Source organism: Vulpes vulpes, chromosome 2 (genome assembly GCF_048418805.1).
Source record: "Vulpes vulpes isolate BD-2025 chromosome 2, VulVul3, whole genome shotgun sequence".
Classification (NCBI taxonomy): Eukaryota; Metazoa; Chordata; class Mammalia; order Carnivora; family Canidae; genus Vulpes; species Vulpes vulpes.
Window position 1 is genome coordinate 48,170,984 of NC_132781.1, and position 14,061 is coordinate 48,185,044.

Sequence of the window (14,061 nt, forward strand, 5' to 3'; positions counted from 1 at the left end):
CCAGGACCAGGACGGCAGCCGTGCAAACATGAAGCAGCTCAGGAGTCATTTTCTTTAAGGTTCAGAGTTGAGACTGTAAAACTGGGAAAGTTTTAACACAATCCTGCAGGATCCCTGGTGGTTAGGGGCCTGTAGGAGTCTGGCCTATGGGCATCAGAGACCGCGTCACCACTCCTCTGCTCTCACAAACCTAAGCCACTGCCAGTTACTTGCCTCTCAGTGTCAAATGGAAAAGCATGTTGCCACTGGTCCCTGAGCTCCTTTCTACATGCGGCCCTTGCAAGGGGGTATCTGGGCCAGGATTGGAAAGTAGGAACGAAGACAGTCCCACCGCCATCTGCGGGCTCTGCACTGTGGCCACTTTGAGGGCCAGGGCCCATCTCTGGAGGCAGGAAGGGGACAGGATGAGCGCCCTGGAGCACACCTGCAGGGTCACATCATGGCCGACAAATCCAGTACAACAGCCTGTGGAAAAGGGAAGAGCGTATGTTACATGAAATGAATGAGCAAGTGGATGACACCTTGAGACATGCAGGGGTGAGTCCTGAGGCCAAAGGTTCAGGGTCCTGTCCAAGGAGGCCCCCCCCCCCCCCCAGGGAAAGCGCGAATCATTTAGAGGACAGAGAACCCAGCCTACACAGCAGCTCCGGAGGTCAGAAGGAAGCCAGATATCCAAGGGCCGTTATGAGGAAGAGGAAGGCACAGAAGCCCATATTTAGTCAAAAAGGAAGAAAATCGGGGATCCCTGGGTGGCGCAGCGGTTTGGCGCCTGCCTTTGGCCCAGGGCGCGATCCTGGAGACCCGGGATCGAATCCCACGTCGGGCTCCCGGTGCATGGGGCCTGCTTCTCCCTCTGCCTATGTCTCTGCCTTGTCTCTGCCTCTCTATCTCTCTCTCTGTATGACTATCATAAATAAATAATAAAAAAAAAAATTTTTTAAAAAGGAAGAAAATCATGCCCAAAAAAGTAAAAAACAAATGGAAGATACTAAAGGGAAGAAGCGAGAGTTCATGAAGAAAAAAGCCTGGGGGGGATCCCTGGGTGGCGCAGCGGTTTGGCGCCTGCCTTTGGCCCAGGGCGCGATCCTGGAGACCCGGGATCGAATCCCACATCGGGATCCCGGTGCATGGAGCCTGCTTCTCCCTCTGCCTGTGTCTCTCTGCCTCTCTCTCTCTCTCTCTGTGACTATCATAAATAAAAATTAAAAAAAAAAAATTAAAAAAAAAAAAAGAAAAAAGCCTGGGATGCCTGGGTAGCTCAGCGGTTGAATGCCTGTCTTCTACTCAGAGCGTGATCCTGAGGTCCTGGGATCAAGTCCCACATAAGGCTCCCTGCATGGAGCTTGCTTCTCCCTCTGTCTGTGTCTCTGCCTCTCTGTATCTCTCATGAATAAATAAATAAAATCTTTTAAAAAGAGAGAGAGAGAGAGAAAAGCCTAAGTAAGTAAATCAGAAAGTAAAAATTAGTAAGACCCAAAACAAACTTAAAAAGACTAGTGAAATAAATTTCTGACAAGACTAAGGAAAGAGAAGAGAAGTAAACGAGGCTCTGCATGAATGAGAGGAGAAGCACACCTGTGCCGCGTCCACACCAATACTGGGGTCATACGTGGGGAAAACCTCAAGAAACTGATGACCTCCAGCAATCCAATCTGCCTAGACCCGAAAGGAAGCAGGCAATGAAAGACCCAGCAGGCTGTGAGCCCTGCCTTGTGGGCCTTGGGCCAGCAGCCCAGCTGTGCACAGGTGCACAGGTGCGCATTCACAGCCACGCAGGCGCTCTGGCTTGGACAGGCCCCCGGCCTAGCTGAGCCCAGAGACCCCACACAGGACCACACAGCCACACTGCCTCCAGTTCCTGACCCCTGACCCTGCATGGGATGGTAAACATTGTTCTGCTCTGAGCCACCGAGTTTGGCGGCAGCACATGACATGGGAGGCTCATGCCATCGGGTGGACCACAAGGCAGAGCTGGGGCCCTGGGGGCCCTGGAGAGATGGCTCCACTGCAGAGGGCACCTGGTGTCCAGTGGGCAGGGGCCACCTCCCTTATGGCCTGGGGTGGGGGAACCAGCCGGCAGGTGCCCTATCTCCTTTCCAAAGCTAAGTTTTCCTCGTAGTTTCACTTTTGTTTTAAGGATTTGAAAAGTGCGTTTATTGAGAGAGAGTGTGCCTGAGTGTAAGTGGGAGGGAGAGACACAAGCAGGCTCCCGCTGAGCCAGAGCCCAGCGCGGAGCTTGATCCCAGGACCCCAAGGTCACGACCTGAGCCAAAACCAAGAGTCCACCGCTTAACCAAAGGTGACACTTGGGCCCCCTGATTTTAACTTTTAAGATATCATTTGTGGTTTTCTTTTTTTGTGTGTAAATACAAAGTGGAGTGTGTGTGTTGTATCATATTTAGCAAATACAAAAAAAAAAAAAAAAAAAGAAATAGAAAGGAGGGGTGGGCTGCACCCCCAGCGCCTGCGTGTCCTCCTGGCCTGTGTTTGGTCTGGCGCCCCTGGGTCGGGCGTCCTGTGGCACACGCCATAGCACTGTGCTCACGTAAATACAGCCATCTGCTACATGGTGAGGTCGTTTCTTCCTACGACATTGAATGTTTTTGTAGGATATCATTTTTAAGTAGCCATTCATCATTCCCAAGGTTCCCAGCCCATACTGGCAGGAGGCCCTCAGAGGGGCAGCCCCCCCCCCCTTGCTCCTGCTGCAACCTGCACCTGGTGGGAAGGGTCCCTGCAGGGCCTGTTGGGTGAGGCCCCGGGCAGAACCCAGGAGGCCGGTTCCTCCCTGGGCTGCAGCTGCAGGACTGAAGCCAACTCAGTGAACCAGAGCAGCCCTGACCACGTGCACACTGCTGCGTGCTTGTAGAAAGCCTGCATGGCCAGCAGGGAAGCAGCAGTGTGAGCCCCTCCCACAGCTGCTCCAGACACCACCACCCCCTCCACGTGGTTACTTGCCTGTGTTTTAAATTGTTAATTTTTAAAGAAAGGAATGACTCTTGAGTTAAATCAGTAAGTTAAAAATCACTCCCACTAGGATGGATAAGACAGAAAAGGCAGAGACACCAGCATGTGTTGGCAAGAATGTGCAGACATCAGGACCTCTGTGCTCTGTGGGGGAAGCTGGGGGAAGCAGCTCCTCATCGGCTCCTCACAGTTTCTTGGCCCAGCTCAGCCCAGCTCTGGCGTCCACAGAGAATCAGCAGCAGGCACCTATGTGGGCACCGTGCCGACATCGGCAGCAGCACAGGCAGAAATCGCCCAGGTGACTGTGGCCTGTCTGTACTGCAGAACATTATCCAGCCACGGAAGGGGAGGGGTGCCAGCATGTGCTGCACCGTGGTTTGGCCCCAACAACTGCAAACTGGGTGACACGTCTTGGTGCGTGTCCAATGCTGGCCAGCCCCCAGAGACAGCATGGATTTGGGTGGGGGAGCGACTGCTGATGGCTCCAGGGTGATCATGTTGCGTGGAAAATGTGCCAGGATGAGGCAAGTATAATGATCTCTTGAACCTAAATGTACTAAAAACGCTGACTTGTGTGCTTTGAAAGAGTAGGTTTTATGCTATATTATATATCATTAAAGCTTTAAAAAAATCCCTGAGATGTGGATGCAGACATTTAATTTGGCCTGAAAACCAATGGAAACAGCTTTCCAATTAGTGTTCTCGTTTCACCGAAGAGACATGAGCGACCCCTGTTTTCGGGATTCAGGCCGCGCACCCCCCCCCCCACCGTGTGTGGGGTGGCCACCCAGCCCCACCTGCGTTTGGAATTTGGGGAAAGCACAGTGAGTCCCCAATGCTGTTGTGTGGAGCAGGGCTGCAGCCTGGGTCTGTGCCTGTCATGCTGCGTGGGTCTAGGCGTGGCATCTCTGCTGGGGCACCTACAGGCCATTCTGCTGTCTGCCCTGGTGCTTTCTCAGTCCAGACCAGTGTGCCCAGCAGAGATAGGTGAACCACATGTGTAATTTTAAGTTTTGTGATATGAACACTAAAAATATAAAAGGAGAAGATGAGGTGCAGCTGGCTGGCTCGGTCAGTAGAGCGTGCGTCTCTTCATCTCTAGGTCATGAGTTCGAGCTGCTGGGCGGACATAGAGCTTGCTTTTAAAGTAAAAAAAAAAGGCAAAGTTAATTTAATTTATTAAAAGATTTTATTTATTTATTCATGAGAGACACAGAAAGAGAGGCAGAGGTGGGGAGAAGCAGGCTCCCTGGGATGTGGGACTCAATCCCAGGACCCCAGGATCATGCCCTGAGCTGAAGGCAGACACTCAACTGCTGAGCCCCCCAGGCATCCCGGCAAAGTTCATTTTAATTCTATATTCTAACTCCAGTCTTCCCTGGATATCACCATTTCCACCTGTGATGATATAAGAAGTCAGTGTTGAGGCCTCTTATGCTATTAACCAAGGTACGTCTTGCACTTAAAGCAGGAGGAGGCTGGCGGGGGGCTGGGCAGTGCAGGGCCAGGAGGGGACAGTCCCCCAGAGAGGGTGATGGCGTCTGCAGCTCTGCAGCTGGCGCTGATCCCATGCCCTCTAACCCAGCTCCACCATGTTCTTGCCGCGGGCGTCGTCAGTAAGGGGGTGACAGCATCCTGAAGGCCCAGCGGGCTGGGAGCACACGTGGGACCTAGGGAGGTCTCATCTCTCAGAAGGGCCCCAGCTCATGGTGAGGCAGCTCTGGGGGTGTAGCATGGGAGCTGGCAGGCCCATCATCACCCCGAGATGAAGGGCCTAGGGTCCACCTGTGGGGTTCACACAGCAGGCACCTTGGTTAACCATGGTGTGTGCTGCGGCCTGCTGTCCTGGACAGACGGATGGACAGACGGATAGTCAGAGGGCAGAGCACCGGCCCGCTGCCTACACTGGGCTCCTCAGCCACAATGTAGCTTCTTTCGAGGTCCTTTAATTTCCACCTTTCTGGGTTATTCAGACGGCAGCTTTAGGTCAGGAGACACCGGGAAGTGTCCGTGGCACACTGCTGGTCCTGAGCCAGGAGCCTGGTGGGGAGACCCTGGGGCTGAAGGATGTGCTGGGCCCACACTGCCTTGCCTCAGTGGCACTGAGGGGTGAGCCAGGTCACAGCCGGGCCGGGCATGCATGTGGTTCCTGTGCCTTCACTTACCACACACTGCCCACTTTGCCGTGCTGCTGGCCCAGGACCCCTGCTGGTGCCCCGGGGGGGGGGGGGGGCTCTGTCAGAAGGGGGTGATGCCCCTGGGAGGGTGACCCTGCTCAGGTGCCCGCCCTGGCTGGGGCTGGTTGAATGAGTGGCTTTCAGGAGGTCTTAGGTCTGGCTTGGTCAGGGTGCCGAGCGGCAAGGCTGGGCCAGCTGGGCCCTTGATGGCCCAGCAGTGTCTGAAACTTCCTGCAAATGCTGAGTGGGCCAGGTCGACTTTGAAAGTAAAATAGCCGGTTATTTTAGCCACAGAATGGCTTGACTTGGGGATGGCGCGGGAATAGTGCTCAGGACGCACAAGTTGTGGCGAAGCCTAGAAAGTAGAACAGGGAGGACGTTGCCAGCGGCTGCCTCAGTGGGCTCTTCTCAAGTCCCTGGGAGGAGAGCTGGGTTCCCCGGGTGCGGCTGTGGCTACCGTATGCGAGGGCTGGGAGCGCCCCCTGCTGGTCCTCTGTGGCCCCGTGTACCCTTGAGGCTTCCTTCCTTCCCGGGGTGGGGGGGGCGGGTCACCCCACTGGGCGCCCAGGTAAGCTCCAGGGGCTGGGGGGTTGCCTGGCTGCACCTCCTGCTGGTGGTTTTGCCATGGGGCCTCAGCGGGGCGGGGGCTGGGCCCCTGAGGCAGACGTTCTGATGCGTTGATCGGTTGGTTCCCAGTGGGAATGTGTCCTGGAGCCTAAAAGAATTGCATATGTTGCCAGGAGGCACTCACTGTCGCAGGTTCTGGAAGGCTGGGCGACCCTGGCAGGGCTTGCAGGCCCCGATCCACATTTTCAGCTAAAGATAACTTGGACCCCACACGACTTTTTTTGCTTTAAAGTGAGGTCAGGGGCAGCCCCTGTGACGCAGCGGTTTAGCGCTTCCTGCAGCCCAGGATGTGATCCTGGAGACCCTGGATGGAGTCCCACGTCGGGGCTCTCTGCATGGTGCCTGCTTCTACCTCTGCCTGTGTCTCTGCCTCTGTGTGTGTGTGTGTGTGTGTGTGTGTCTATGAATAAATAAATAAATAATCTTAAAAAAAATAAAGTGAGGTCAGGTAAAGCAGTTTGCTGCAGGGTGAACCAGACCTTGGTGGTACATAGGCTTCCCTGGGCCCCTGCCCCTGCCTGGGGGATTCGGATTCCAGGGTCCAGATGAAACACAGGTTGTGAAGGAGAGCTGCGCGGGGTTCGGTGGCCTCACCCTTGCCCGTGGAGGATGGTGGATCTGTGTGCCTGCCCCAGGGTTGGTCTGGGGACACAGCCCTCACCCACCGCCAGCTTCCATGCTCCTCGGAGAAAAGGGGGAGGTAGCCTGTGGCCTCTCTTGGAACGGTAGGGGCATCTTGGAACGAGAGCCATGGGGTCGTCTGCCTCCGTCCTGAGCTGACCAGCATTGCGGTGGCTGCCATGCAGAGATCATGGGGGTCATGCAGTTGGTCCGGGACTCCGCATGGGGAGAGCCTGGCCCCAAGGGGAGAATAGACTGCAGGGCAGGGCTCCTCTCATGCTGACCTGGTGTGAAGGGCTCAATGCCCTGCACTGACGTTGCTCATCATTAGGATTAGGATTCTGATCAAATGGGGGTGGCCTGGGGCGCTGGCTTTGCTGGAGGGAGGGCTGTAGATGGGCTGTCCGCAGCCTCCCCTGGAGACCCTTCAGCAGCCCCTCTGTGGCCTGCCGCCCTGGGGAGCATAGGGAGCCGCCTGCAGTAGGACCCAGAGACGAGGCAGGGAGGAGGAGCCACCACGTGGCCCTTGGTGATCCCTGCAGGACCTGGTGCTTGGCCCTTTTCCTTGGATGGGAGACACCCGAGGAGCTCCCACCCTTACTTCAACTCCTCGCTCTTCCCCACCCCAGCCCTCTGTCCAGGGATGCGGGCCCCACATGCGTTCCAGGAGCTCATTGCCCGTGGTGGGTCTATGGATGGACCCTGCCTGAGAGACGGTTCTGGACACATGTAGCACGCTGTGAACCGTCAGGGGCTCCAGAAACGTTCGACAGTGGTGCTGACAGTGTGTAGCAGGCCCAGCCAGCACTTTGGCTTGCTGAGGCTTGCAGGCCGCCGAAGGTGACCCCGCGAGGAACGGGGTCTGAGTGAGGTGTGTCTGCTGGGGCAAAGGAATGACCGGAGGAGGAAACGGGCGGGGCTCCCGGTGGCTCCTGGGACAGGGGGACCCCAGGGACCTGGGGTGTGTCCTGTTTGCCCTGTTGGGGACCCTCTGGTGGGCCTCAAGGGTCTCCTCAGCATGGCCCCCCAGGGGACTTGTGACATTGGACCGCCCCCTGAGGGCCCCAGGAAAGGGCCAGCAGTAAACAAACAGCGGGACACATTGATACTGGACCTGGTGGGCATCTGTAAGCAATGAAAGTGGCTCATCTGCTATGTGTGGGACCAACAGGTGAGGACAGTCCACTCACTCCAGCTCCTGTCCCTCCCCCTGAAAGCCCGCCCCACTACCTGTGTGCCTTGGGGGCCTGCCCCAAGCTCCCAGTGTGGGGGTGCCCGAGTCTCTGTCTGGGGGGCATGTCTTTGGGTGGGGCAGTGATAAGGAAGGCCCTGGGCAGGGCCAGGTATGGGCAAGGCCAAGTGGGGTTAGGCACAGGGGTGGGGGGTGCTGGTAGGAGATGGGTGGGTCCATGGTCACGGTGAGGCAGGGGCAGTGGTGGCCAGGCCAAGGGTAGTCCAGGGGCCCTGGGGAAGCTTTGGTTGCCCAGCTGGAGTACCTGGTTCTAAGGCAATCACCATGTGTGACATTTATCAGCCACTTGAGCTACTCAGAAAGTGTAAGAAAACACTTGTGACTTCAGAGCAAGATCCTGGAGGAGACCCGCAATGAAGAGAAATTATGATTTTCTACGTTAAAACAGGAGTTATGCCTAAAGCATCTCCCCTCTGCCCTTCTGTGTCTTGAGTCAGGAGACAGGAGTTTGTTGTCAGGAGCATGCTGGGCGTGCTGGGCCTGCAGTGATGACACGTGGGCTCCGAAATGCCCGAGGGCAGCAGCGGGGTAGGAATGCTGACCCTGACCAGATGTCTCTGCAGAGAGACAGGGGCCCAGGGTGATGGGGGGGGGGGTGACCAGAAGGGTAACGTGCTGTGACTGTAGCTTTTTATAATTTGTGTGAATTTTTCAAAGTTTGCAAATTTATGTCATATTCCGAATGTCCTACGATATGCGCGATTGCCCTAGTAAACAGTAAAAAGTCAACTGAAAGCACATCAAAGTGAACAGTGGTGAAAGGAAAGAGCTGGGGGAAAACTCTGGTGGAGCCTGCTTCCTCGCCTGTAAAAGGAATGTCAGCCCTCCGCTCTCCTGCAGGGTCGGAGCTGGGTGCCCCTGCCCCTCAGCCCCTTCCCCATAGAACCAGAGCACCAGCACCACTGCCATCCTGGAAAAGGACCAGCAGGTGTCTGGGCCCCTGTTGTGGTCGAATTGTGCCTCCAGAAACATTCACACGGTGAAGCCCTAACCCTCAGCTCCTCAGACTGTGATCATATTTGGAGATGGGGTCTTTCCAGAGGTGATTCGGGTAGAACGAGGCCACTAGGATGGGCCCTAATCCAATCTGACTGGTGCCCCTTATGATGAAGAGATGGGGAGGCATCTGGGGGAGGACGGCCGTCTGCATATCAAGGAGAGAGGCCTCTGGAGGAACCAGTGCTGCCAGCACCTGGGTATTTGACTTCCAGTGTCCAGAACTGTGAGAAGTCATGTTTTTATTGTTTTACCCTCCCATCTGTGCTGCTTTGCTTTGGCCATCACAGCCTCCCACCCTGGCCTGCAGGCTCAGGCTCTGGATGTTGTGGGGCTGCAGTGCCCTGTGGGGAGCACCCCTCATGTGGTCCCATCTCTTCCTTCCTGGTGAGGAGCCCAGGCTGAGCATGCAGGCATCTGAGCTGCGGTGGAGGAGTTGTGTGCACCTCTGGGCAGCAAGGGGGTGCGAGGGGAACACCAGGAACAGGGCTGGCCAGCCACACTGGGGGGGTCAGTGCAGCAATCCTCAGGAAATGAGTGAGAGAGATGCAGCAGCACAGTGAGTGGAACATGTGCTCCGCTGAAGTGGGCTTATGCTAGGAGGCACAGGCACGGGCCCAGGACCACTGAGACTGGCTGCTGGCCTCTTGTCCCCACCTCACTTAACACCCACTAAAGTGACAGCAAAGGCATTTTAAAAAGACAGTTTTGCTTTTTTAAAAGGCAAAAATACTTCAGGGCAAAAAGGTGAAAAGACCCGTGGAGATGGAAAACAGCTGCCAAGTGTGGCTGTTCAGCAGCCTGACTACACCGAAGCCTGGGGCAGAAGGGTGGCCCTCAGCCTGGCCACAGTGCTCAGGGAGCCTCTGGGCTGGAAATAGGGTCTCAGGACGTTTTCAGGGGGAGGGGTCAGCCCCCGACCCTCTGGGAACCTGGGTCGTGGCAGCCCCATGCCCGCCTGCAGGTGTGGATGGGAGCATCTCTTTCCAACAGTCAGTCCAAGAGAAGAGACCTTCGGGGCCCCCAGTTACAGGGAGGCCGGCATCCCCAGGGCTGCCCCCTGCTCAGTCCCTAAGCAGCAGGCCAGCACCTCACTCCTGAATATGAGCAGCAGTCTCCAGACACTTAAGCAAAGCTCCTGAGAGGAAAGACTCGCCGGGTGAGCAGGAAAGAGGGCGTTGATACGGAAGAATGTGTAGAAAAACAAAGACTGAGTCATGAGGTCCCCTGGGGTGAAGGAAGAAAGAGCTCTTGATTAATGAAACTTTGATAGCAGAAATGAATAATTCAGTGAACATTTTGCAAAATAGAGTTAAGGAAATCTCTCCCAAAGTCAGAGACATGGCAAGATAAGAAAATCAGAGATTCTTCCAGGAAGCCCCACATCTCAGTAAGAGGACTGACCCCACAGAGTGGAGAACTGGAGGCCAGTGCATAATCGAGGAAAATAAGACAGGTCCCAGAGCCGAAGGGCAGAAGGGCACCCAGTGCCCACCCACCCATCCTCCTGAGCCCCTGGATGCAGTTAGGGGAAGGCCCTTCAGGAGGAGACCAGCTTCCTACATGCAACTGGGAGTCATGTGGCTTCAGACTCCGGGCACTGCACAGGGTGGGAGAAGACAGTGTTGGACCCTTGGTATCATGTCTCTGGAGGGTGGCTTCTCACCTCCAGCCAGACACAGCCGAGCGTCCAGCTGAGAGCTAGTGCCAGTGAAGACTTTCCCAGACAACCCAGGACTTGTTCACTGTTCTCCCTTTGCGATTCTTATCAGGAAGGTTCTAGAATAGGAGGGACACAGAAAGGTGAGGACTTGAAAGTCAAGGAATGCAGGATCACCCAGGAGGGAAAAGAGGACAGGAGTCCCGGGGGGAAACTGTGCCACAGGGCTGGAGGGCGGCTGTTCAGATGGAGGCGGGAGGACACAGGCCTGAGGAGAGGTGTCGTGAGGAACAGGAGAGTAAATGCACAGAGGTGTTGCAACACTGGTGGGTCCCATCAGTGGTGGCAATGCCGTGGAACAGCCACCAGTGAAGTGGGGCCATGTGTCCTTTGGCCTACCCTGCTCCCCCATTCTTTACATAGGATCCTTTCTCTCTCTCTCTCTCTCTCTCTCTCTCTCTCTCTCTCTTTTTAAGATTTTATTTATTTATTCATGAGAGAGAGAAAGAGGCAGAGACACAGGCAGAGGGAGAAGCAGGCTCCATGCAGGAAGCCTGACGTGGGACTCCATCCCAGGTCTCCAGGATCACACCCTGGACTGAAGGTGGCGCTAAACCACTGAGCCACCCAGGCTATCCAGGATCCTTTCTCTTGATCTGTCTTCAGATTCCCCGATTCACCTGCCATTTCCAATCCACCATCCAGCCTGGTCAATGAATTGTTCATTTCCGTTATTGTACTTTTTACTGGAGAATTACCATGTGGTTCTTTTGTATAGTTTCAGATAATTTCCATTTTCTCTTATCTGTTTACTCATTAAGAACATGTTTTCATTTACTTTTTTGGGGCGTGTTTTCCATTCATTTTTCACACTTAGGACAGTTGTGTTTGTCCCTGATAAATCCCACATCTGAGCCACTTGGAGTTGGATTCTATTAACTGTTTTTTTTTTTTTTCTCCTTGATTATGGGTCATATTTTCCTGTTTCTTGGTGGATCTTATGATTTTTATATTATGTACAGAGCATTGAACAATGCATTATAGCAACTCTGGATTCTGTTATTATCTTCCTGTGAATAATGTTGATTTTTGTTCTAGTAGGCAGTTAATTCCTAGCTGGTTACCTTTGATCAGGTGAGCACGGCTTGACATTTCATGAGGGTGAATCTTTAGCTTGGTGGCCTCAACCTACAAAGGGCCCCCGTGTTGATTTTATTGGAGCTTGGGTATCTTGACAGGGCAGGTTGAGAGTGGGGCTTACTCTAGGCATTTCCCTAAGGTCTGGCCTTTCTGGAGTCCCAGCTGGATGGGGCAGTGTTGCCTGGGCTGGAGTCTTGTATGTCCTGCACAGCTTGACCACAAGTGTTTCTGTTGCAGTCTCAGTGCCACAACAACCATTTCTGGGAGCCCTGGGGACCCTGTGTTGCTCATAACACCTCTGGCTGTTCCAGTCGCCCCTCTTGCCAGGGCCCTGCTCCACAGGGGTGCATATTGCCCCCTTGCCCTGGTGGAAGGCTGTGCTCTCTGGACTCCAGATCAGTGGTCTTGACGGGGACACGGCCTCTGGATGGGAGCCATCATCCTAGGGCCCCCTGGGCACTGTTCTCCCATCAGGAAGCACCACTATGTGTTGCCTGCTATCTAGAAGTCAGTGGCTAAAACATGTTGTCCCGTTGATGTTGTCTGTAGTGAGAGGACCAGCCCTGCATCTCCCACATGGCCAGAGCAGACGTCTGGAGCAAACTCAGCAAGACAAGAAAAATACCCACAGTCTACCCATGGCTCAGCTGTGGGCCATATTTACAGTTACGCTCATGTTTGCTGTAAATACTGAGCCACAGCAAGACTCCCACACAGCTGTCTCTGGAGGTTGCAGGTAATGCAGGAAGACTGGGGTATGATAGTGAATTCTTACCTTGAAGCTGGTCAGTCACAGGAAGGACTGGAAACTGAAGAAATAACCACAGCAGCATATTATTTAGAAACGTGAACATTGTGCGTCTGGAGGCTCAGGAAGTGAAGCGTCAGGTCATGATCCTGGGGTCCTGGGATCGAGCCCTGCACGGGCTCCCTGCTCATCAGAGAGGCTGCCTCTCCCTCTCCCTCTGTCACTGTTCCTGCTTGTGTGCTCGCTTGCTCTCTCTCTCTCAAATAAACACATAAAATATGTTTTTAAAATAAGAAATATGAATGTAAACATCTGCAGGGACAGCTGAAAAGTCTCCTGGGAATGGTTGCCTCTGGAGGAGTTTCAGGGAAGGAAGCTGAGCAGCTCTTGCCTTCTGTGCCTGTGTGAGGATTTGGGGTCACACAGGAGGCTCCGTGTGTCTTACTCAGATGCAAAGAAGACTGTGTATGTCTTTACAAGGCCCCATGTACACAGATTAAAGGAGGAGAAACAGAACAACCTCCGAACACAGAGCAGGGTGTTGTATAAAATAAATGTTCTCAGGAACCCTGCTGGCTGCTGGGTAGAGGAGCTTGGTGCCTGGTGAGTGTGCTTGTGTGGGTCAGCTCATGGGTCCTCTCAGGTTGGCCCAGGTACATGCACCGTGACAGGAGAACCCTGGGTGGGCTGCCCACCAGCATATGAGGGTTGTCTCATTGTTCTTCCCTACCAGATCCTCACTCGGGCTGCCTGTGGCCTCCCCTGGCCCCTGCTTTGAGGATGGACCCAGCAGGTGCTGATGGAGACCCCACTGCTGGCAACCTCGCTGCCGATGGCACAGCTGGTGACCCTGGAGGCAACCCTGTTGGTAGCGAGTACCATTCTGTGGGTGAGTCTGTGCCCCCTTAAGGGCCCGAGTCCAGCTGGGCTGCATTTGGAAGGGCTGGGTATGGGGTATGTGTGAGGAGCACCTGTGCATCCTGGCTGTGTCCAGAGTATACACGGGGAGGGGGGTATCTGTGTATGGGCAACACGTGTGTGTACCAGGCAGGTACCTGGGGGGAAGGCATCCCAGTGCTAAGCCCCATGTGGGGCTGGGGCATGTGGGGCCACCCAGGAAATGTGCCAGCAGCTCTCGTGGTACAAGCTATCCCACAGTGGGCTGCCTGCTGGCCACTTGCTCAATGACTGCCAAGAGGACTGTCCGGGACCAGCACACAGGGAGGAGGGCAGAGACCACACTGAAGGGTGTGGGGACCGCTGGGAAGAATGGTGTTTCTGAGTCTGGCACTGCATGCACTGTCCCTGGGAGGCAGGCTGTGTCTGCAAAGCAGGGGCCCAAGAGCCCATGTGGAGCATGGCTGGAGGAGGCTGGTACGGGGCACAGGCCCTGGGTCCTGACCAGAAACAAGGGTCTGTCTGGGCACAGAAACCCCCTTGGAGAAGGGAGGCATTTTCACTTGGGGCCGTGGATGGGTCAGCAAGGAGCTGTTTTCTCATTCCTGCCCTGAGAATGGCCACTGGTGCTGGGCAGCCATGGTCTCCCCGTGTTCTCCCCAGTGTTCCCCACCTCCTGGGTTGTCATGTCGGGGGTCAGCTCTGGCCATTGAGCCAGCCAGAGACAGGACTGTGGAGCCTAGGTCTGGGGGTGCAGCCAGTACCCACAGGGGTCATAGGTGCACAGGGGATCTTGAGGCCCCTCCCTCTCTCAGGGCCTCACCCAGGACTGTGTCTGCCCATCCCCTGGGGGCCACAGGTAGGAGGGGGCTTGCGTTGCTGCACTTCCTGACCTGCGGAGTCTGTGACCCTGAGAAATGAGCAGGGAGTGCTTGCAGTGAACCACAACCCACCCCCCAGGACAGGCTTTGCCTCT

At 55.1% G+C, this 14,061-nt stretch overlaps 1 protein-coding gene across 25 annotated transcripts in view; it reads left to right on the top strand.

The window, feature by feature from the left end:
- The window catches only part of EXD3 (exonuclease 3'-5' domain containing 3), an 81,375-nt gene that overhangs the window by 9,072 nt on the left and 58,242 nt on the right, over positions 1-14,061 (top strand). For 22 of the 25 annotated variants that reach the window (XR_011999777.1, XM_072748125.1, XM_072748129.1 and 19 more), the window contains one exon: positions 12,922-13,077. Coding sequence is in view for 23 of the 25 variants with exons in the window: in XM_072748125.1 (XP_072604226.1) it covers positions 12,922-13,077 (156 nt within the window). In the remaining 2 variants the exon portion in view is untranslated. Of the gene's footprint in view, positions 1-11,989; positions 12,177-12,921; positions 13,078-14,061 lie in introns of those variants that run through there. The other 3 variants (XM_072748131.1, XM_072748138.1, XM_072748140.1) reach the window with 2 other exon arrangements.